The sequence below is a fragment of the Chiloscyllium plagiosum genome, unplaced genomic scaffold (genome assembly GCF_037043375.1).
Source record: "Chiloscyllium plagiosum isolate Xiang-an unplaced genomic scaffold, Cpla_swu_hap1 HiC_scaffold_33, whole genome shotgun sequence".
Lineage (NCBI taxonomy): Eukaryota > Metazoa > Chordata > Chondrichthyes > Orectolobiformes > Hemiscylliidae > Chiloscyllium > Chiloscyllium plagiosum.
The window spans coordinates 7,346,574-7,371,087 of record NW_028270171.1 but is presented as its reverse complement, the minus strand read 5'-3'; the positions used below and the strand labels follow the sequence as shown (position 1 = coordinate 7,371,087).

The 24,514-nt window shown below is 40.3% G+C and overlaps 1 protein-coding gene across 3 annotated transcripts in view; it reads left to right on the top strand.

Moving 5' to 3' along the window:
• The window catches only part of LOC122542166 (transcription intermediary factor 1-alpha-like), a 112,842-nt gene that overhangs the window by 44,751 nt on the left and 43,577 nt on the right, over positions 1-24,514 (top strand). For all 3 annotated transcript variants that reach the window (XM_043679586.2, XM_043679588.2, XM_043679587.2), the window contains exons 2-3: positions 8,092-8,207; positions 21,090-21,237. In XM_043679586.2, the coding sequence (XP_043535521.2) occupies positions 8,092-8,207; positions 21,090-21,237 (264 nt within the window). The remainder of the gene's footprint in view (positions 1-8,091; positions 8,208-21,089; positions 21,238-24,514) is intronic.

The following is a 24,514-nucleotide window of genomic DNA, read 5'->3' as shown; positions in this document are numbered from 1 at the left end:
CCCTTGAGTGATATTTCAGAGAGCAGTGAACTTCCCTCTAAGTTCTGGCCAATATTTATCTCCTCAGCCAACAGCTAGCATTGTTGTGTTGCTACTTGTAGGACTTTGCTCCACTCTAGAAGGCACATACAGCAAGTGCTACACTTGCTGTTACATTGGCCAACTTGTCAGAAAAAGAGCATTTTAAAACTTATTTGAGCATACTTATTGACTATGGATCTTCCAAGGTAAGTGGTATGGTTGACAAGCAAAAACTACCTCACAACAATAAATATGGGACTTGTTGCTACACCGTTATCTGCTACTTTCTACAATCTGAAATATATCTTTTTCAAGTCACTGCCATTCCCTTGCCCTAACGCTGAACATGAGACATTTGAATTCAGTGATAGTGTGCACATATATAACATGGAAAAGCTTTTAAGTTTCTTTACTTCAGTGTAAATATCCTTTTGTGGTTTAAAGAATGGACAAATCACCAGCTGTTGCTGGATAAAACAATGACACTCTGCTCCCCATCATTTTTTGTGCGTTCCATGTTTCAGATAGCAGTAGCACAGTGAGCATTAGTGTATGCATTGGAACTCTTGTACTCTTTCTTGGAATTAACTGCATTTTTAATATTCTTTGGAAGAAAATTGACATTGCATTTGCTGTCCAGTTATATTAACTGCTCATTCATTTTAGATTCTCTATAATCACTTAGCTTGAGTATTGAGTACATGGAGTTGTGTACAGAGTGGGTGGACTGTTTTAGGAAATGCAGTGCTCCACAGAAGTGCATTTATTTTTGCAAAGTTTGAATTGCACAGTGTCTATATTAGAATTAGCCAACAGATGTGTTGGTTCAGTTTAAGCTGTTTTCTGTTTTCCATTTATCCTGGTCTCTTGACTGAAATGTTTGGTGCATGTTGCAGAATTTAATCGGTGTTATCCGATTTGAGGCAACCTTTGATCGCTCTATGACATGGTAGGGAGAAGCGAAGCAGACTGCAGTGAAGCTAATTTGAATAAAATAACAAGTGCCAGCTGGTACCCTTACTAACCAGCATGTCTTTCCTGCAACTTAAAGAAAAGTTGTACTTGGAGAATACTGCAGTAAACTTGAACATCTAGGATTTCCTGTTGTCCGTTGGAAGATCCGTGTAGTACAGGTTTACATCAGTTCTGGCCATTATCCTTTTTGAAATCAAGCCTGAAAGAGTCTCTGTCATCTTTAGTCCACAGTGCTGGCTCAATCTGATTTGCAAGTTGCAGTAATGATAGAAATGTTTTGGGTTTTGAGATTTCTGTAGCATCTTTAATGTGGTAAAATGTCCCAAACCACTTGGTAAATGTTTCAGACTCAAGTTTAAATGTTTTGATGTTAGTTGTTACTAAAAAGTTAAAGGTGGCTCAGTGGCTAGCACTGCTGCCTCACAGTGTCAGGGTATTGGGTTCAATTCCAGCCTCTGGCCACTGTCTGTGTGGAGTTTGTACATTCTCCCTGTGTCTGCGTGGGTTTCCTCCCGGTGCTCTAGTTTCCTCCCACAATCCAAAGACGTACAGGTCAGGTGAACTGGCCATGCTAAATTGGCCGTAGTGTTAGTCAGGGGTAATTGTAGGGGAATGGGTCTGGGTGGGTTACTCTTCAGAGGGCTGGTGTGGACATGTTGGGCCGAAGGGCCTGTTTCCATACTGTAGGGAATCTAATCTAATGCTGATGTTCTGTGGCATTTGCAAAGCACATAAAGACAAAAAGTGACCTTCAAGTGAAGAATTGTTATAGGGCATGGATAATTGAACTAGAACATACAAACATAATTCCAGGCTTCATTTGATGTCATATTGTAGTTGTGCAAATGTTGTTATTTAATATTGGAAACAGAATTGGAATTTGTTGGATCATTGGAATTGCTCTACAGTTTTGACTGGAGCTTGGAGATGTAAAAGTGATGCTGTCTGGTATTACCATTGAGCAGAGGACTTAAATTACCACTTCATAAGATGATTTCTGCCAGAAGTGTGGACGTAATGGAATATTGTATGGCAAATAGATTATAGAAATACGCAGCACAGAAATAGACACTTCGGTCCAACTTGTCTGTGCTGACCAGATATCCTAAATAAATCTAGTCCCATTTGACCCAAATCGATCTAAACCTTTCTTATTCAAAAACCCATTCAGATGCCTTTTAAATGTGGTAATTGTAGTTGTACCAGCCTCCATCGCTTCACGTGAAAGCGCATTAACAACATTTAATTGAACAAAAAATCCACTCTATTCACTATTGTAGATTTACAAAAGTAAAACAGTAAGGATAGACTTGAACCCTTAGCTGCTCCCTTGCTGTGAGCTCCCACACACAGGTTTCTCCAAGGTCAGCTGTGATTTTTCGCTGTTTGTTTATTTTTCTTAGATGTCCATAGGTACTTGAAACCAGACAGCAGTGTAGATTTCTTTTTCCTTTTGCATCACCGCCCATACTGTCACTCTTCCTCCTTTTTAAAGTGCTGTTGTTTCAATGTTTATTTCCCCAAATTTTCAAAACAATGCAACATTTTACAAAACAGTAATTATTGCTCCGAGAATTTGAGGAAATCTGGTCCAACACTGAAGGTACCTCAAAAAAGAAGCAGCTCTGACAGCCACAATTTTTTCCCGTCTTCCATCTTGGATTACCCAAAATCAAACTTCAGTGGAGAGAGCTCTGTCAAAGCCACTGCACCGCAAATGGGGTAATATCCCACCTTGAAGTGAAATCCACCAGAAGGGAGATTTTTCTTGTAGGAAGGAGCATTTGGAATGGACTGCAACTAATGCCTCTGGAGCTAGCTTGGATGGCTTTCAGTGAATTGCACAAATTTATCCGTGCAAGATAGTTTATTCACTTTTGAGAGAATTGCGCAGTACACAGGACACACTCAATCATAAGATTTACTTAGAGTCATAGAGATGTACAGCATGGACACAGACCCTTCGGTCCAACCTGTCCATGCCGACCAGATATCTCAACCCAATCTAGTCCCACCTGCCAGCACCCAGCCCATATCCCTCCAAACCCTTGCTATTCATATGCCCATCCAAATGCCTCTTAAATGTTGCGATTGTACCAGCCTCCACCACATTCTCTTGCAGCTCATTCCATACACGTACCATCCTCTGCGTGAAACAGTTGCCCCTTAGGTCTCTTTTATATCACTCCTTCTTCAGTTATGAGAGATGATTCCATAAAAAAGGGGCCTGACATGACAAACACTGACAGATTGCTACCCCTGCCTGATGAATGGAGAAACATGGGGCAGGACCTGAGGATAAGGGGTCTATCATTCAAAATTGAACAGGAAAAATGTCTTCTCCCGGAATTTTAATTCTTTATATTATCTACCCCAGCGAATTATGGATGCCCCATTTTTAAACCTATTTAAGACTGGAATAGATAGATTTTGATTTTTCAGGGAATCAAAGGATTTAGGCAACAGGCAGGAAAATGGAAGTCAGCCATGATCACAATGAACAGCAGAGCTGGGCCATAGGGACAAATGATTGACTTCTATTCTCATTTCTCATGTTCTTATGTTCTTACAACAAGTCAAGCCTTTTAATCAGGCAGGCATCAGGCAGTGGGAATCCTGCTTTTCTTCACCAAATGCCTCCCATATGCCCGTAAATTCCACTTCAATTATTTGGGCTGTAAAGAGAGCAAACTTAATGGTGGACAGATGGTAACCCCAGCTAAAAGCAGAGATATCATTGCGGAGCAGAGAACTCAAAGATCAAAAATCTGATAATTGAGCCTGTGAAGTTAAATTTGGGAGCAAGGGGAAAATTCCTGTTGCTTCTGGTTCATAATACAGTTACCTCATGGATGCACCTTGTGGTGCCTTCTGATTCCTAAGTCACTGGAAACCCAGCCTTTAAGGGTTACAAGTAAAATTCTTTAAAATCAAGTCATGATACCTGCTTAAAGTGTTTGTGACCAGTATGCCTCCTGAGAAAAACTGATTGGGGTTGGGTTTGAGACTGTCAGAATTTTTTATCTCCAGCTTGTATCAGAACCCAATTTGCAAAGTAAACATGTCTCTCCTGTTTGTTTTGGTTGAAAATGCATTCAAAGGTTAAAACTCATACAACACCATGTTATAGTCGAACAGGTTTATTTGAAAGTACAAGCTTTCGGAGTGCTGCTCCTTCATCATGTAGTTAGTTGGGCAGGATCATAAGACGCAGGATTTATAGTAAAAGATCAAAGTATCATACAACTGATGTGATGTATTGAACAAACCTAGATTGCTGTTAAGTCTTTAATCACTTAGAATCGGAAGGCAGGATTCGATTGATTCATTTGTAAATCCCAGAATTTCTTTCAAGTCACAGTCCCAAGACAACTTAAAGTTTTATCAGTATAAAAAATGAGAGAGGTGACATCTCAGCTCAGACAATGCATTAAAGATTAGGTTAGAGTCTGTCTGTATCCCAACCTTGAGTCAGACTGGTTCTATTTCCAAAGTAGCAATTTATAAAATGTCACATGGACTGTATACAGATTGTGTGCTTTTTGAACAAAATAGAATGTATGTGCAAATACAAATCTGCAAATGTAAATTCGCCCCACAGATTTGTGTGTGTGTGTGTGTGTGTGTGTGTGTGTGTGTGTGTGAGTGAGGAAGAGAGTGTGTGTGCGTGTGCGCGAGTGTGACAGAGCTTATACCTATGAGACGGTGTGCGTGTGTGTATGAGAGAAGGTCCGTGTATGTGTGCGTGTGTGTGTGTGTATATGAGTGTATTTGTATTGGGGTCACCTGTAGTGTGACATGAACCCAAGATCCCAGTTGAGATCCTCCTCTTGGTGGAGAAAGTGAGGTCTGCAGATGCTGGAGATCAAAGTTGAAACTTTATTGCTGGAACAGCACAGCAGGTCAGGCAGCATCCAGGGAACAGGAGATTCGACGTTTCGGGCACAGGCCCTTCTTCAGGAATGAGCAGAGAGTGTTCAGCAGGAGAAGATAAAAGGTAGGGAGGAGGGACTTGGAGGAGGGGCGTTGGAAATACATCCAAGTCCCTCCTCCCTACCTTTTATCTTCTCCTGCTGAACACACTCTGCTCATTCCTGAGGAAGGGCCTGTGCCCGAAACGTCGAATCTCCTGTTCCCTGGATGCTGCCTGACCTGCTGTGCTGTTCCAGTAATAAAGTTTCAACATCCTCCTCTTGGTACCAAACTTGGCTATCAGCATCTGCTTGGTGGCTCTGCATTGTTGCATATCCTGAAATTTGCCTTGGAGGACAGTCATGGGTTCAATTCCTGCAATGGCTGAGGTTACCATGAAGGACCCTCTTTCTCAACCTTTCCTCTCACCTAAGATGATATGACCCTCTGGGTAAATGACCACCAGTCATCCCTCTCTAACAAGAGAGCAGCTCTGTAGTCCAGTACGACTGTGGTGACTTTACTTTGGGGATTGGTTAGCTCAGTTGGCCGGAAAGCTGGGTTGCAATGCAGAGTGACGCTACTAGCATGCGTCCAATTCCTACACTGGCTGAGGTTACTATGAAAGACTCTCCTTCTTGACCTCTTCCACTGTCCAAGGCATGGTGACCCTCAGGTTAAATCACTACCAGTTGTCTCTCTCTTCTGAGTAAGCAGCCCTAGGATCCAGCAGGAATATGATAACTTCTTTTATTGATCAACCCTTATTGCACATAGTACATTTAACAAATTGACCAGTGTTGTGGGTCTGGAATCACTGGAAGATCAGTAAGAATGACAGATTTCCTTCCCTAAACAACATAGTTTATCCAGATAGGTTTTTACAGCAATTGACAGTGGTTGATGGCCTTCGCTAATTTCAGATTTTTATTGAATTCAAAAACGGCATTTTCCTTCTGGTGGGCTTCAAACCCATGTTCCTAGAACATCAGCCAGGGGTTCCAGATCACTGGTCCAATGACGTTATCATTACATCACTATCTCCCCTATTAGAATAACAAGTAATTTAATCAAAGTAATCAAACATAAATGATAGTCCATGAAATTGAAAAAAGACCATAATCCCTATATAGTTACTGTTTAATACTTATTACCGTTTACTTTCCCATATTGCCCTAAAACGATTTGTTATTTTCATTTTGATTTATTTGCCCTCCAGCTAAACAAGAAAAGGATTAAAACTAGAATGCCAGATTTAGAATGCCAAACCTGAATCTCCATCGAAAGCTTCAACCTTGACAACATATGCATCCACATTAAGATTTTCAGGGACTCCAGCTTCATAGACAGAATCTTGGAACTTTGATGCTTCATCATTGACGTCAACAACAACCACCATCAGAATATGTGTTGAGGACTGAATAGGAAATCCATTGTCCCATCCTGAAGTTGTGAGGGTATAGGATTTTTGTATTTCATGGTATAAATGGGAGACCAATGTCAGCAAACCTGATGATTCATCAAGTTGATTAAATTGACAACTCACTTTCAGCATTAAAGGGATGTATTAATATTCTGGTGAAGCAAGAGGTGTTGGAGCTGCTACCTGAAATTGAGAGTTTTTGGTATTTTTAATTGGCCTCCACGCTGCTTCTTTTCATGTGCTCTTCATCAAAGAGTGTGGTTGTTTCCTCCAGTAGCCAATTCAATAAGATTAAGAGGTGATCTTATTGAAACATTCTCTCATGTACCAGATGAGATCAAGAAGATGTTTCCTTTTGTCAAGGAAGATTAAAACTAAGACAAAGTTTTAAAAAATAATGAGATCTCCCTTTCAAGAGTCCAGAACTAGAGGACATAGGTTCAGGGTGAGAGGGGAAAGATATAAAAGAGATCTAGGGGTAACTTTTTCACACAGAAAGTGATGCGTGCATGGAATAAACTGCCAGAGGAAGTGGTGGAGGCTGATACAATTACAACATTTAAAAGGCATCTGGATGGGTACATGAATAGGAAGGGTTTAGAGGGATATGGGCCAAGTGCTGGCAAATGGAACTCTATTAAAGTTCGGATATCTGGTCAGCATGAACAAGTTGGACCAAATGGTCTGTTTCTGTGCTGTACATCTCTGACAGGTTTTTTTCCCCTGAGGGTTGTTAAAGTGTAATATTCTGTTCCAATGAAGTTAGTGAAGGTTAATCTTTAATTTTGTTCAAGGTTAAATTGAATTAGATTTTTGAAAGAGAAGAGAGTTGAACATTATGGTGTGCAGACAGGAAAAAGCAGCTGGTATCATAATCAGATCAGCTGTGACTTTTTGAATAATGGAACAGATTTGAAGGGCCAAAAGGCTTTTACTACTCCTAAGTCCTAGGTTCCTATAGATATCCAATATTTGGAATAGAAATGCATTAATCTGAGATCTTCTTTGGTACACCAATAGCCCATGTCATGGACGATATAAATGCAGATTTCTACATGTAATCCCCAAGGTATTCCTGATCTTGAGAGATCACAGAAACTCCCAACAAAGAAACCTCTTTGATCACCTGCAATGGAAATCTTTGTCATCTCGCTCATGCCAGATACTGATACATGAAGAGTTTGGGGCAGCGGGGAGCATTTGTAGGATGGGTGTGCCAAAGTCTCATCTGTGAATAAGCTGAAATCTTTGCTAACACAAAGTTACTCAGTAATTGCATAATTCCATTTTAAGACACAGACAAAAAAAATTGAAGTCTGCTTACTCTAATTTTAACTTTTCTGATGTTATTCTTGGAGACTTTATTATGGTTTATTTCTGGATATGCATTTGGGAATCTGTGTGGAAAGTATTTATTAAGATGTATTAATTCTATCCAAAAATGCTACCATTTTTAGAGGCCATGAAGACTTTTCATGAACAGGTCAAAAATGTTTGAGACTGAGGTTTTGTATCAATAGTTTGACTCTTTGACAAGTTAACTGCTGTGAAAGTTTTAAACTGAACTCACTTATATTGAAAGCATATTGAAACCGTTGATAGATCTGTGTAATGTCTCATTTGAACTGTCTGTTTCTTTGACCATAGCACATGTCCTTGTGATGCTGACCGGAAATGATTAGGAAAAAGTTTGTTTTTAAATTATTGTATTTTGCAATCCTGTTTTTAAAATTGCTGAATTATGTGTCTTTCTTTCTCAGGGCTCATTTGCTGTCCAGTATGCAGGCAGCAATGTTACATAAAGGACATCATTGAGAATTACTTTTTGAGGGACACTGGCGAATTGGACAGCAGCTCGAACAGGAAAGTTAGTCAGGTAGAGTGTACGACTTTATGAAAACTTCCAAAGGCAGTTTCTGTTAGCCTGTAATGCGCAGTTTGTTCTTACACAGCTTTTTGGCTGATGTTATCTAAGTAGGATGGTTGCTATTATTTCTGATGCAAACTGAAATTGAGCTAAATAAGCATCCTGTGGAAGAAAACACAAGTGGTAGATTCTAAAATTTCTTTCCAATCCTTCAGCTTTATGCCCTGATGTGTCCCTGCAACTGATTCATTGACAGTACAGAAAGCAAACTTGACTTGGCTGGTTTTACCTGGCCATGGCGGTTATGGGAGATATTGAAAGCACTGGTTATGATTTTCTAAACGTCAATGGATTTTAGAACAGTCCAAATGGAGAGGAAGTGAATAATTATAGAACTGCTATTCAAGAAAAGAGAGAAAATCAGGAATTGCAGACTGTTTAATCTGACATCAGTTGTTCCATTCTTGAACGCTCACCTTTACTCAGTCTTACAATTTCTTGCAGAGTGAGCCATTACAAGCACAAGTGTTTTATATGTTCTCAAGTGAAGCCCCACTCAAGGCTCACCATCCATATTTGATTAAACATACCAGAATACAAGTAATGGAGTCCCTTCCTCTTTAAGTGAAACAGTTAATTTGCACCACTAGACTTGTAATCCAATTTTAAAAGCACTTCCCCATAGTCTATACAAAGCATATCATTGCGAGATTGCCCTCCGCTAAAAGCCCTAACAATTTCCTTGAACAAACCATTTTTTGTGAAACAATTGATTAATACATCCATCCATTTCATTTTAGAGATTTTTTTTTCTTCATTTGTTTCAAGCCAGCACTTTTCAAAGAGTAACATTATCCCTAAATGACTGATTATCTACATGCATTCAATGGGTATATTATCTTCAGTTAGCTCCTTGTATAGAATCTTTCACAATATTTGGCAAATAGAATTCACCATGCAGTGCCCCCACAAAGAGTCAGTGTTTTAACAGCTAGAGTACTTTAACTTACTTTCTTAGCTTCTTGAGTTAAATAACATTTCCTGTTTTACTTAATTTTATACTATTTCTATGTGAAACATCACTTAAAAACAAACTGTCTCAATATTCTTTTGGTCACCTACTGATAAGAATTTAAAACTGGGTTTTATTTTAGTTTTGCTTGCCATTAACATTCTCAATTTCAGGATGTTTCATTTATAGCATATAACTCCTAACACCTCAAAGCTGGCATCCAATTTAATGAGTGCACAAAAAAATCCAGTTGACTGATCAGACTTTGCAATTGTTGCTTCTTCGTGATAGAAAGGTGAACATAATTAAGATGGGGTTAACATCCTCTGAGTAGTATTATTTATATCAAATTATTCCAGACCTTGCCAGCTTGATACCTAGTCTAGTACATTTAAAAACGTCATAAGCCTGAGTCCCAATTTTAAATTCAGCATGCATTATGAAAGCTCTCTTTTATAATGCCAAATAATTCATTGCAGTGAGTGGTTTCAGTTAAACATTTTAAATAAACTGAGTTCACCAAATAAAACAATACAACACGGAAGCATTATTTATTTCCTTCTACACTTGCTATTCTCTGGGCAGTTTCAGCAACCCTTCTCTGAAAAGTATCTCCCTGCCGTAATATGGCTTTTATTTCACTCGATCTCCTCTCCCATGACTGTATGGCCAATGAGCTGAAAATGATTTGAGATCACTTTTACAGTTGTGGGAATCTTTTCAAAGATCTGTACTTTTTAGAAACCTAATGACTAGCTTCACATTAACCTTGTAAGTCCTACACAGAAAGACCTTCAATTTAGTAAAAGTCTGCACGTGCCAAAGCTGGTTGCACCTATTTGAATAAATCATTAACACTCAAGCTATCTTTCTTCAATTGTTTTGTCAATTGACTTTTAAGTTCTAATACTCTTCTCAAATGTCATCCCTATGTCAGTTTATTCTGAATGTGTAATGTCTCTTGGTCCTGTTTATGGCATAACCTGCACTTGCAGTTTTGAAATGTAAAGTGTGAACATTTGGAAAGTAGATTGGACAGCTTGGCTGTCACTGGTCATCCTGTGGCTGCATTGCTTTTACCTAGTGACAGTTGTTTTATAGCAGCACCACAATTTTGTTTTCTCCATGCATATGTTTCCCATAAGTAGGAGACCCTTTTTCTTCCTTGCCTTCTCCAAAAATATACATCCCTGATTTATTTCAGTGCTTCTGTTTTATTTCTTCCCCATCAGCTCACTACAATTGCTCCCCCATATCCTTTTAGTTACTATGGTGTATCTACCTGACTCCAGTCTTGATACTGTCGCATTTCAAAATCCCACTTGTAAGCTTGTTGTGCATTGCCTTTAAATTGCAGGCCAAGGACCTCCAAAAGAATTTCCCCATTATTTTGGGGGAGCCCCTGTTATTTACTGTCCTTTAGTCTAACTAAAGAAGTAATAATCCTACTTCTGCATTTCAGAAATCCGATTCAATTTGAGCTGCTTTTGACATATGATCAGTTGCTTCCCCATTTTAGGGGAAAACCCCTTTTATTTGTGATGCGGAAACTTCAGGTGACAGCTGGATGAATTGAAGGAATATCAGGTCTGTTTCCGCCCAAGCAAATGCTACTGGTGCCCAGTATACTCTTTTTTTATAACTTCCCCCCCCCCCCCCCCCCATTCCTGCCAAAATACATGCAAATGAATCCAAGTGCATGAGAAAAATGAAGAGAAGAGAAAATACAACCAAAGGAAAAGAAATAGGAACTAACCAAAAAAGGAAAGACCATCAGGGCCAAAGGCAAAAAAAAGTGAAGATGAGTTTTAAAAAATACAATTTATCATGAGCCACTCTAAGGGAGATTTATTCTATTGATGACAGATCAGGACCGGGCAAGAGCAATTGGAGATCAGCACTGGAGTATCCAGAAGTGAAAGTGAGGACTGCAGATGCTGGAGATCAGAGTTGAGAGATGTGGTGCTGGAAAAGCACAGCAGGCAAGGCAGCATCCGAGGAGCTGGAGAATGATTAAGGGCTTTTGCCTGAAACATCGATTCTCCTGCTCCTCTGCTGCCTGAGCTGCTGTGCTTTTCCAGCACCACACTCTCGACTGGAGTATGCAGAGCATGTGAAAGTGACACTAGGTCAAAAAATGGTGTGCATTCTGTGTGTCCATGTCGTCAGATTGCAGAACATCGAATTTGAGCTCCTTTCCCTGTATGCACTTGTACGTACAGGTCAACTGCTTCTGAGGTGGCTTCGCAAACTTCCTGTGAAATACTTTGTTAAACGTGCTATGTAAATGCAAGTTTTGGCTTTTTTTTTAAATGGTATTTAATACAAATTGATTACCTTAATCAGATCTGAAACTGATGCTTAACATTGACCTTAAGCAGCAAACTCTTTGGTAGACAGTTCAGGAATGTGACTTTGTTTAGGTCAAGTTCGATTTAAAATATTTTTTATTGGTTGTTTTCTTAAAATTTAGGAATAAGTATTTATATCTTAACCTCAACTGTTTGTCAAACATAAAAACAAATGTAACTATTCTGCAGATGCTGCCCAACTGATGGTGAACTCAGGAGATTAAGATTATCTTTAATAAAACTCCATTTGAAACGTCTGTGTGTTGTTCTTTTTGAAATGCCCATGTAACAGGGCAAAATATATCAAAGTTTGTACATCACCTGGGTGATGGTTTAAGTGGTTTCCTTCTTTGCTCTGATTTTCGAGACTTTTATTTTTCAGAATACATCTGAGTAAGTTAGGGGTTATTTTCCATTTTGGAAGTGCTGACTCCAGGCCTGTGGATTGAGCTAAGACCCCTTAATTGCTGTCATGTTTGAGTATTGGGTGAGGCAAGAGATAAACTGCACAACCTGCAATGTCAGGCAGATCACTGAAGTTGTAGCCAAGCCAGACAAGCTGAATTGAGTACTATAGTTGTGGGCCGATTGGGATTATGAATTCTGAGCTGGGGGTTTCATTGTTCATCTTAGTATTTATTTAAGTGCTGTAAATTCCCAATGCACTTGCTGCTTGTCTTCTGACCAGAGTGCTGCTTGAAGTGAACTGTAGCTCCTCTGGTAAAGTCAATACAACTTGACTTTAAAGAGAGGCTGTACACCAGTTGAATGTTTCAAATGTTTTTGGCCTCTCCAGCGGCTCACTAGTACATAGATGGCCCAAACTGATTAGGAAATCACCCAAATTCCTGCTACTAACTTCAAGAATTTTCAAACAAGGAAATGAACCCTCTTTGTGACACTTGGCACTAAACACATGCTTAAGCTTTAACTTGCAGCACAGTGGTTAGCAGGGACCCTAGTTCAATTCCAGTCTCTGGTGACTGCCTGTGTGGAATTTACACATTCTCCCTGTGTCTGCTCAAGTTTCCTCTGGGTGCTGTGGTTTCCTCCCGTAGTCCAAAGATGTGCAGTTAGGTAGATTGGCTATGCTCAATTGCGCGTAGTGTCCAAGGATGTGTAGGGAAGTTAGACTAGCCATGATAAATGTGGGTTTGTCTAGGTGGGATGCTTTTCAGACTGCTGATGCAGACTGAATGGGCCAAATAGCCTCTATCTGCACAACAGGGAATCTATAATTTCACGTTTCCCTTCAGCGTAAAAAGTAGAGTCAAAACAATCCAGTTAAACCACATCAAAAAGTAGGAAATGATTTGTTCCCTGGCTTTTTGCCATTAATCTGCATTGGCACACAAAATAATGGTCATGCCAACCTATAACCAGGTGGGTGTGTCACAAATTGTACTGCTGTCTTTTGGTTGAGAAAGACTTGTCTGTAAACAAGGCTGTTGCAGCACTGATATGAATAGAATAAGAACAGATTTGTCAGTGTTGTAATAGGATCTGTTTTTTCAAATTTATTTGAACCCAGTTCAATAATTCAGCAACTGAGACGACTGTGAAGCATAGTGATCAGCTGATTATCTACCCTCATCACCTAAAGGTTCCACTACATTTAATGCAAACTTCATAGTTAGATCTTGCTATTCCACTAATGCGTGTTTTAAAAAATATATTTTATGCTGTTTCTTGGGTGAGATACTAAACTGAGGACTATTTAAAGGAGAAAAACAAGTGATCTGACCATATCTCATTGCACAGCAAGAGCCCATGAACTGCAGAGATGGGCTCCTCTGTTGCAACAATGTCTGTGCCTTCAAAATCCTTGATTGTCCTTAAAACACTTTGGAACCTCTTTGAGGAAGCACAGTTGTAGTAATAATTTCATTGGAGTACCAATCTAGAATGGTCAGGCTAACACTCTGGAGATATGGTTTGTGTGCACCAGGCAGGTTGAGGGAAAGCATTGGTGCACTGGTACTGTCACAGGACTTATAACTAACATTGTGGGGACATGGGTTTGAATCCTTGTATGGCATATGGTGAAATTTAAATTAAAAAATCAAAATTGAAAGTAAGACTGATGGCAGCCATGTTGATTGTAAAAATCTATCTAATTTTAGCAAAGAAAATCCACCACCCTTACCTTGGCTTACATGACTTCAGACCAATGTAGTTAAATCTTAGTTGCCCACTGGGCAATTGGGGGTGGGCAGTAAACTAGCCTGGGAGGCCACATCTCGTGAATAAATATAAAAAATAACTCAACGGAGTTTGAGAAGGGCGCTATGGAAATCCAAAGTGCTGCTTAGTTTGGTAAACCCCAGAGCAACAATGTTTAATTAAGTATTGATGATGGGAACAGTCAAATTCACTGAAAATTTTTTGAAGGTTGTGATGGACCTGTTTCCAGATACTTTCTAATTGATCTATTCAAGGATATTATTACATATCTCTGGAGCATGGGGTTTGAACCTGGGCCTCCTGTTTCAGAGGTAGGGATGCTACCATTGTGCCACAAGAGCCATTACAGACCTGATTCAGTACTGAATCAAAGAGCTACGTGCCTCTTCCCATGTCATTTAAAACCAATGACATGTGGAGTTTGAGTAAATTCAACTTAATGGGGAAAGCTCCCTGTGACACAGTAACTGGCTGGTCATGTGAAAAAATTACCTAATGATTAGGACTTCTTTTTACAGTTAGGCTCTTCCATTAGATCTACCATATCTGGAACATTTTATTTTTCACTGATCTTTATGCATATTCTACTCCAACTCTAATTTTGATGCGTGCCCCTCTACCCATGCCTTCAGGTTCTTCTGTTCTAGCAGAAGCAAGCAATGTGTTGCAACTGGTTCATGTGGACATACTTGATGGAAAGCTGGCTATCCTTGTCCTAAGAGTTTCCAGTCTAGTATAGGATTTTTTTTTTTCATATCCTGACACTGATCCAGGTGTTGACATATGTGGTCAAAATGGGACATGCTTCTAGACTTTCATCATTTCAACAGTGAGGGTATTGTTTTCTAGGTGTCTGATTTTATTGCCGTTTATGGTTACCATTTGAAGTTCACTTTGGGACTTGAGCACAAAGGTCTGTGCTAACAGTGTGGTGCAGTATCGAGAGAGTGCTGCGCTGTTGGAAGTACTCTCTTTTGCATGATACATTAAGTGTGATCCAGCTTGCTAGCTCAGGTGGCTGTAAAAGATCTCCTGATACACTCCTGACAAAGAGGTGTGAAATTACTCCCAATTTCCCAAACGCAAAAGTGATAAGAGTATGGAAATAAGCCCTTTGATCCAACTTGTCCATGCTGACCAGGCTTCCTAAACTAAACTAGTCTCATTTGCCTGTGTTTGACCTATATTCCTCTAAGCTTTTCCTATCCATGTACCTATCCAAATTTTTAAAAAATGCTGTGGTTGTACCCACCTCTAACACTTATCCGGCAGTGCGTTTCATGTACGAACCACCCTCAGTATGAAAAATTGCCCCTCAGGTCCATTTTAAATCTTTCCCCTCTTATCTTAAACCTGTGCCCTCTAGTTTTGGCCTCCCCTATCCTGGAGAAAAGACCTTGGCTGTTCACCCTATCTATGCCCCTCAGTGGTTAGCACTGCTGCCTCACAGGGATCCCAGTTCAATTCCAGCGTGTGGTGCACATTCTCCTCGTGTCTGCATGGGTTTCTTCTGGGTGATTAGATTAGATTAGATTACTTACAGTGTGGAAACAGGCCCTTCGGCCCAACAAGTCCACACCGACCCGCCAAAGCGCAACCCACCCATACCCCTACATTTACCCCTTACCTAACACTACGGGCAATTTAGCACAGCCAATTCACCTGACCTGCACATCTTTTGGAGTGTGGGAGGAAACCGGAGCACCCGGAGGAAATCCACCCAGACACGGGGAGAACGTGCAAACTCCACACAGTCAGTCGCCTGAGGCAGGAATTGAACCCAGGTCTCTGGCGCTGTGAGGCAGCAGTGCTAATCACTGTGCCACCGTGCTTTGGTTTTTTCCCACAATCCAAAGATGTGCAGGTTAGGTGATTTGGCTGCGCTAAATTGTCCATAGTTCAAAGTTTGGGTGAAGATTTGTAGCTCGGGTGCTCGTTGTTGTGGTTCTGTTCGCCGAGCTGGAAATTTTTGTTGCAAACGTTTCGTCCCCTGTCTCGGTGACATCCTCAGTGCTTGGGAGCCTCCTGTGAAGTGCTTCTGTGGTGTTTCCTCTGGCATTGAGAGTGGCCTGTCCCTGCCGCTTCCGGTTGTCAGTTTCAGCTGTCCACTGTAGTGGCCGGTATATGGAATTAGTGGATGAGTGCCATGCTTCTAGGAATTCCCTGGCTGTTCTTTGTTTGGCTTGCCCTATAATGGTAGTGTTGTCCCAGTCAAATTCATATTGCTTGTTGTCTGCGTGTGTGGCTACTAAGGATAGCTGGTCGTGGTGTTTCGTGGCTAGTTGATGTTCATGGATGCGGATCGTAAGCTGTCTTCCTGTTTGTCTATATGGTCCCATACATCAGGAGCATTTCAGAACTGACAGCCAGATTACTGCGACCACTAGGACTTATAACAGCACACAAACCAACAGCCACCCTCAGACAACAACTCACCAGAACGAAGGACCCGATACCCAGCATGAGCAAAACTAATGTAGTGTACAAAATCCCATGCAAGGACTGCACAAAACACTATATAGGACAAACACGAAGACAGCTAACGATCCGCATCCATGAACATCAACTAGCCACGAAACGCCATGACCAGCTATCCTTAGTAGCCACACACGCAGACGACAAGCAACATGAATTTGACTGGGACAACACTACCATTATAGGGCAAGCCAAACAAAGAACAGCCAGGGAATTCCTAGAAGCATAGCACTCATCCACAAATTCCATCAACAAACACATCGACCTGGACCCAATATACCGGCCACTACAGCGGACAGCTGAAACTGACAACCGGAAGTGGCAGGGACAGGCCACTATAAATGCCGGAGGAAACACCACAGAAGCGCTTCACAGGAGGCTCCCAAGCACTGAGGATGTCACCGAGACAGGGGATGAAACGTTTGCAACAAAAATTTCCAGCTCGGCGAACAGAACCACAACAACATTGTCCATAGTGTTCAGGGATGTGCAGGTTTGGTGCATTAATCAGATGTTAAATGTATGGGAACGGGTCTGGGTGGGATACTCTTCAGAGGGTCGGTGTGGATTTGTTGGGGCAAAGGGCTACTGTCTGGATTCCTGACGAAGGGCCACATGATGAAGGAGCGGCACTCCGAAAGCTAGTGCTTCCAATTAAACCTATTGGACTATAACCTGGTGTTGTGTGATTTTTAATTCTATTTAAAAAAAGCCTCTAAAAGGTCACCCTTCAACCTCCTATGTTCCAGGGAAAAAAAGCCCCAACCTATCTAGCCTCCTCTTAAAGCTCAACCTTCCAGTTGCCGTAGCATTCTTGTAAATCTCTTTTGTATCCTTTCCAGTTTAATTACAGCCTTCCTATAGCAGGATGACCAGAACTGTATGCAGTACTCCAAATGTGGCCTCACCAATGTCCTGTTAAGTCACAGCCTGACATCCCAACTCCTGTACTCCATGAACTGATCGACGCAAGCAAGCATGCCAAATGCTGACTTGACCACCCTTGTCTACTTGTGATACCACTTTCAAGGCACTATGAACTTGCACACCTAGGTCTCTCAGTTTGACCACTACCATTTAAGGGCCCTACCATTAACTGTGAAAAGTCCTGCCCTGGTTTGTCCAAGCAAAATGCAACACCTCTCATTTATTTGAATTAAACTCCATCTGCCATTCCTCAGCCCATTCGTTGGTCCAGATCCATTGTACTGAGATAACATCCTTCACTGTCCACTGTACCACCAATTTTGGTATCATCCATAAACTTACTAACCACACCTTATATTCTCATCCAAATTGTTTACATAATGACAGATAACAGTGGACCCACCACTGATCCTTGCACATTTTTTCAAAAACCAATATCACTCCAACTGGTGTTCACATTGTTCTCACAGCAAATCACTGTGCTGAAACTGACTGTCAAGTTGAATGCATTCGACTCGTGACTACACTTCAATAGTAACTATTCTCCAATACAAGTGTTAAATGCTGTCAAGTTAGAAAACTCCAACCTTGGCTCCTCTGTGCCAATGCTAAATTAACCATGATGGATATGCATGAATTACAACTCATGGATCACTGCAGTGCCTTTCCCACTCTGCACCTGATTTGCAAACACTCTTGATCCCTTCAATTCTGCATTCAAGAAGCCCAGCCTGTCTTTGAATGTTGTCAAAATGAAACTCTCGTTTAGCTAAACTGTTCACTGCTCATATCTATTGGAGGTGGTCTCTGGAGTACATTGAGCAGTTTGCATGCCTGCACGATCTCATCTATCAAAAGACCACCATTGTCTAGTTGATCTGGCTGTGTTAGTTCAGCTTTTACTAAGTATGGTGGGGACTGTTTAACAACAGTGAGAAGAATGCTGCCATTTGTTCAGAATAACAACAACTCATCCATCAACATGCATCACAGTTTGGGTCCCAATCTCTTAATGATAAGACAAAGCAATAGCAAAGAAGGAATTAATGGAAGAAAATCCAGCGCGTTACCTTGTAATCTGCCTACTCAGGTATCCATTGGTTGATACACTGCATAACCAGAACCCTCCACTATCTAAATGTATCTCACTTTGAAAGGTTTTGAACACCTGGCAAAAGAAAATCCCATTTACTTCCAAACATCACAGTATGCCCTCATTCCATGCATGAATAAAGAAAAAAAAGTTAATCAAAATCCAGATAGTTTTACTTTTGTTTTATCAAATCCATATTTTTGATTTGACTGCATCTCAATTCAATCCTGAGAGGCCTTCTCCCATGCCTAATATTAGTTGAGAGCTCAGATTTCTTGGTCCTTTAATAATCTGCAGTGTTCCAACTGAGCAATCCTGGTCTCAAAGCTTTCACAAACTGAAACCTTTACCCTGACGCAATTTGTTCCTTTACCTAGTCTGAACAATTTTTTCTCGGGGAAGCTATTCTTAACAAGGTCTCCTTTTAAACTAAATTTAGTTTTTAACAAATTATTAAAAAAAATTACTCCTAACTAGTGGGTGGCACAGTGGTTAGCACTGCTGCCTCACAGCGCCTGAGACCCGGGTTCAATTCCTGCCTCAGGCGACTGTCTGTGTGGAGTTTGCACATTCTCCCCGTGTCTGCGTGGGTTTCCTCCGGGTGCTCTGGTTTCCTCCCACAATCCAAAGATGTGCAGGTTAGGTGAATTGGCCATGCTAAGTTGCCCGTAGTGTTAGGTAAGGGGTAAATGTAGGGGTATGGGTGGGTTGCACTTCGGCGGGTCGGTGTGGACTTGTTGGGCCGAAGGGCCTGTTTCCACACTGTAATGTAATCTTAAAAAACAATCTAACTTCTGCCAAGTTAATGGCTTCATATCATTTCCTCCTCTTGTCATTAAACCGCAAAATATAAACAAAAATTCAAAAACCCCGCAAGAGACTTTTGGTCACCTGCTGTCTGATACATACTGATTTAAAGTCATAGTTCTGAAAAGACTGACCTAGTTAATTAAACCCTTCCCATTAAATAGACAAAACTCATATGCGCACTTGTTTAAGATCCACATTCTGGGAAATAAGTGTGTATGCAATCTCATACCTTTCATCATATCGTTTGTTCAAAAGCTGTAAAGTACGTTATTAAATGATGAGGCACTATTCCTTGAGCTGAGGTTGAGCTTCATCAGAACACTGCAGAAAGCATTCATCATCTGCAGTGTGTTACACCTGAGTCAGGAGGAATGCACTGTTGTTCTAGTCCCAGTGTACTGTTGGTTACAAAACTGAACAAAAATACTTTTTTATAATACCAAGATGACCAATGAAATACCTTACCTATATCAGGTTCTAAAATTAGGCGATTGCATCAAGCAAGTTTCTTAACTACAATAAGTAATTGGTTTATTATTGAAACTTATTGGATGAAGATGCAATAATTGCTTCACACATAGGTCAGTAATATAGAAGTGTAAATGTAGATTGCAGTAACTGACCTCAAAGAAAATGTGCACGCAGACATTCTTTGGAAACACAGACAATAATCTCTGAAAATGAATTAGCTTGACTTTCTGTTTTAAAACAAAATGGCAGATGGTTTATTCTTGAAGGTGACAGCAAAATGTATAAACTGTGCTTCCTAAACTTTCTCCCATGTGGCACTGTTTTGGTGCTGGCAAGTTGACATAGCTGGAGATTTGTGACGGGATGGGGTAGTCCACTGAGGGGCTTTGGTCCTGTGGGATTGAGCAGGATATCTGTGTGGTAGGGGGATCAGAATCCTGTGAGAGCAGCAGGTGGAGGAGGAAGCTGTTTAATCTAAAGTTTATCAAGCACCCAACCTTCCTGTTGGGCTTTTCCGGACAGAATTCATGCCTCCAGAATTGGGCAGTTGGCCAGTCATAATATAAAAGGGCCACATAACTGTTACCACTTGAATTGCTGGCCCAAACATCAGCTTGCTGGCCCTAAAGGGATTGGTGATTAATGATTTTGGAAGCCCTGACAGTGTGTTCTGACACTTGTGATGAACTCACCAATCGCCCACAGTTGTTTCTGAAATCTTGCACATGTAGCTTGCTCAGGAAATATAACCTAGAGAGATTCCTTCAATCATCTTTTGAAAATGTAAATAGTTTTCACCTTGAGATCAGCAAGAGGGTTTTATTTTCAGAAATGATAGAGATCAGCTGGGCAGCTTGGTCTTAGGCTGTCTTCCAACTGATAAAAACAAGAACGTCTCCAAGCCAGTCACTGTTCAAAACCCGCCCCAGCACTGGCTATAGTAAAGCAAGCAATTCTAACCAGTCATGTGATTTCTATAAAGCCATTTTAAAAATATGGCAATCCCTGGATTACAAGTAGGTTCCATCTTAAGAAGCTGTATATGTCCATCCGTACGTGAATTGGAACAACGCACAATACAGTACAACATAAATTAGTTGTCCTAGGGATGAGAAAATGTTTGTATGTTGGTTCTTTAAAATGAATAATATGGGGTCTTTCTCGTAAATTGGTGTTTATAAATTGGGGATTGTCTGCAATCTTCAGTACCCACAGTGAATTTTCAATGGCATCTTTTAAAGAAACCACTCCAGCTATTGAATCAATTTTTACTTGATTCAGAACTGAAATCCTCCAAGAAATATTAGGTAGATGGTATCTTTGTAACAAATGTTCTGCTTGTGTTGAGGTGGTTCTTTTCATTAAAATAACCATGGAGATGCTAAATCATGTAATAGTTACAGCATTTGTTACAACATTAAGTCTTCTAAGCATATCACAATGCTGAACATTGAAAGCCCTCTTTGCAAAAAGCATGTTCTTTAGTAAGATTAAGGAAGTTTGCCAGTAGGATAAGTTGTCTCAATGTGAACTGACGTTTCCCTTGTTGATTCCCCTTTTTACCCAAGGTATGTACCAGCTGTGAAGATAATGCTGTGTCCTCTAGCTTTTGTGTCGAGTGTGCTGAATGGCTCTGCGATGCCTGTGTTGAGGCTCACCAGAGAGTGAAATTCACAAAGGACCACACTATGAGCAAGAAGAATCCAGGGCTCACAGGTACAGACTTCTAAAAATTTTGTTCATACGTATGTGCATGCTTGCACAGGTATATCTTTACAGGAGTGTGAGACATAAGCCAGTGTTTGGAGTTATTGGTCAAAAGTTTTAATGCCCTTTTGAAGATTTTGACTTGCAGCCTTTGTGGACCTTATCTTTTTTTTAGATGTGAGCATGGACTGAGAATCTTGGCAGTTTATCCAGTTGTGCAGGTCTTCACAGCTAACTCCAATCCTATTCATCCACTTTCCAAAAAGGATAATGTTAGTGATTGAGACCAAGAATCTGAGGTGATATCTACTTTCTTTGGTTTGAGGGTACAAAGGGCAGATGTCGTGTCTGCACTGATTTCCAGATAAAGATTTTCAACAATCATCAAAACTTCAATCAAACCACTCCTTGCTGTTCTAAACACTAGTGAGAGCAAGCCCAGCATGTCCAATCTTTGTTCGTAATCTAGTGCAGCTCTACTGAACCACCTCAAATAAATGTGTATTCTCCCTTAAAAAAAGCACACGGTATTTGAGATGTAATCTCACTAGTGCTCTGTTTAACCAAAGTATAACATCCCTACTTTTGTGTTCAATTCATGATAAAGTGTAACTTTCTATTAGCTGCTTTAATTGCTTGCTATACTTGCAAACTAATCTTTTTTGATTCAGACAGTAGAGCACCTAGATCACTCTGCATCTCAGAATTCTTCAGTTGTTCATGAAATGCTTCATCAAAAGTTTAAAATACTGAAGTAAAATTGGCTATTCAAGACCATCAGTCCTAAAGTACAAATCCCAGTGATGTCCATTTTTTTAGTCGTGTAATATGGATAAACTGTGGCGACTCACCAAGACATCACCAACAGTCCTCCCAAATGTTCACTTCAGTGCCTAGTGTGCAAAGATAACAGATGCATTGGCACACCACCTCCAAGTCAGAAACCATCCTTATTTAGGCATGTACAGTAGAACCTTGATTATTTGAACAAGATGGGCGGGGAGTGTTTTGTTCGGATAATTGGTCATTCGGATAATCGATCTGATTGTAAATAGGTGGTAATTTATCAGTGCTGGTTATCCAGCAATGCATGCCATAATGCTGTTTAACCAACAAGTGATCTATCATAAACAAGCAGTAACTTGAATGCAGTTGGTCGAACATTTCTTGATTTTCCGGCAATGCACACCATAATTCTGTTTATCTGATAACTGAATACTGAGTTGCCTAATGCAATTTTTACAGGACCTTGAGGTTTTGTTTGAATAATTGATGTTCGGATAATCAAGGTTGTACTGTATTAACCATTTCTTCATTGTATCTGGGCTAATATTCTAGAATAAACTGGCATCATGAAAGTGTTTTCACCGTCTGGTTTGCAGTGGTTCTAAGAAGGTGGCTCATCACCACCGCTTCAAGGGCTGTGAATCCTAGTCTTGTTAATAATGCCTACCTTTGAAAATAAATGTTAAAAATATTTCAATGCGAATTTTATCACTGTTGCAGAAGATGAACTGTGCTACCTGGTGCACCATCTTCTTTCAGTGCTGTTAGAAAGTTGACAATTAAGACTAGCTATGTACCTACGAAATGTAGAAACTAGTTATTTCACGTGTGGAAAGCATTGAATCGTGGAATTCTTGAATATGTACGAACCATGGATTGTACCTGGGGAGAAAGTGTTCTGAACTACATCACACCATGCTGTGTAATCGTATTACCTGTTCCTTGCAGATGAGGAAGAAAAAACATGGCTAGTTGCAGATAGGAAAAGTATACACACTGTGTCTATTTCAACAAAGTACAGGGCACTCATTTTGTGCTTCATTTTTCAGGGTTGTGCTTTTTCCCAACCTGTGAATCTACCTGGTTTAACATTTAAACAAAGGTTGTCGGTCATCATTAATTGGTGCATTCTTCATGGCAACGGCTTTACCTGCCTGAGCCTGCTAGCTAACCCCCAGTCAAGATTCTTCATTCGTACTGTACACATTTGGTATTTCTTGTAACTTGTCCTGATGTTTACAAAATGAAAGCTTTAACAAAACATGTCTATTTTTCAGCGATACTCAATATGGAACTGCTTGATTTGCTTTAATGTTGGGTTATTTATTATCAAGGATTGCACTGCTTGCAACTTGGATGTGAGGTATCAACCATTGAGAAGAGTTACTTTAGCTTGTGTATACCCTGTATATCAGTTGCCTTTGTTTTAAAATACTCATTTAAAGCCCATTCCAGAAATTTGAGTACAAATCTAAGCTGTGTAATGCTGATAGGTATGTTGCATTGCTGGTGTTACCATCTTTTGAATGTTATGTTAAACTGAATCCTCATCCATCCCCATTAGATAGATGTAAAAGATCCCATAACACTGTTGGGACGAAAAGCAGAGAAGTTTTAAAATGAATGTATAGTCCAATCATTATCACATTGTTGTCTATAAGAGCTTACTGTGCACCAGTTACCTGCCACATTTTTTATATCACAGCTTCGACTACACTTTAAAATAATGTCATTAGTCATATTAACACTGTGGGCCATCCTGAAGTTGTGAAAGGGAGCCCAGAGATTGGTCAGAGAAAAGCAAACAGTGCAGTTTCACAGCTGATTGTGGGAGCCATGCTTATCAGAACTACATACTGTAGCTAGGAGTGACCAATGATGTTTTAAGAGCTTGATCAGCAAAGTGTTTGTTTTTAACACTTATGAAACTTATCATTTTGTTTTGTAAATCTATGATAGTAGAGTGAGGGTTTATTTTTATTATTTACTGATATCTACCTCTTGAATACATTTTTAATATAAAAGATAGGTATTAAGTTATCTTAGAGTAGTATTTTTGAGCAGTAAGACTGTTAACACTGGGTTTTTGATAATGTGTGCAGTTTATTGTTTTTGGAGTATATTCTGGGTCTGTAGATTTATTTTAAGGGGATAGTAGGCTTTTAGTAGAGTGTGCTTTTCCTGGGAGATCAGGGAGGATTTCAATGTTCATGGAGATTATCATAGAATCCCTACAGTGTGGAAGCAGGCCACTTAGCCCATCAAGTCTACACTGACCTATAGGGAGAGACCCTCCAACTCAGATCCCCTAACCCTATCCCTGAAATTCTGTATTTCTTGTAGCTAACCCACCTACACTCCATATCCCTAGATATCTTGGGCAATTTAGCATGTCCACCTAACCTGTACCTCTTTGGACTTCGGGAGGAAACCGGAGCACCCAGAGGAGACGCACGCAGACTGTCCACCGAAGGTGGAATTGAGCCCAGGTACCAGCGGA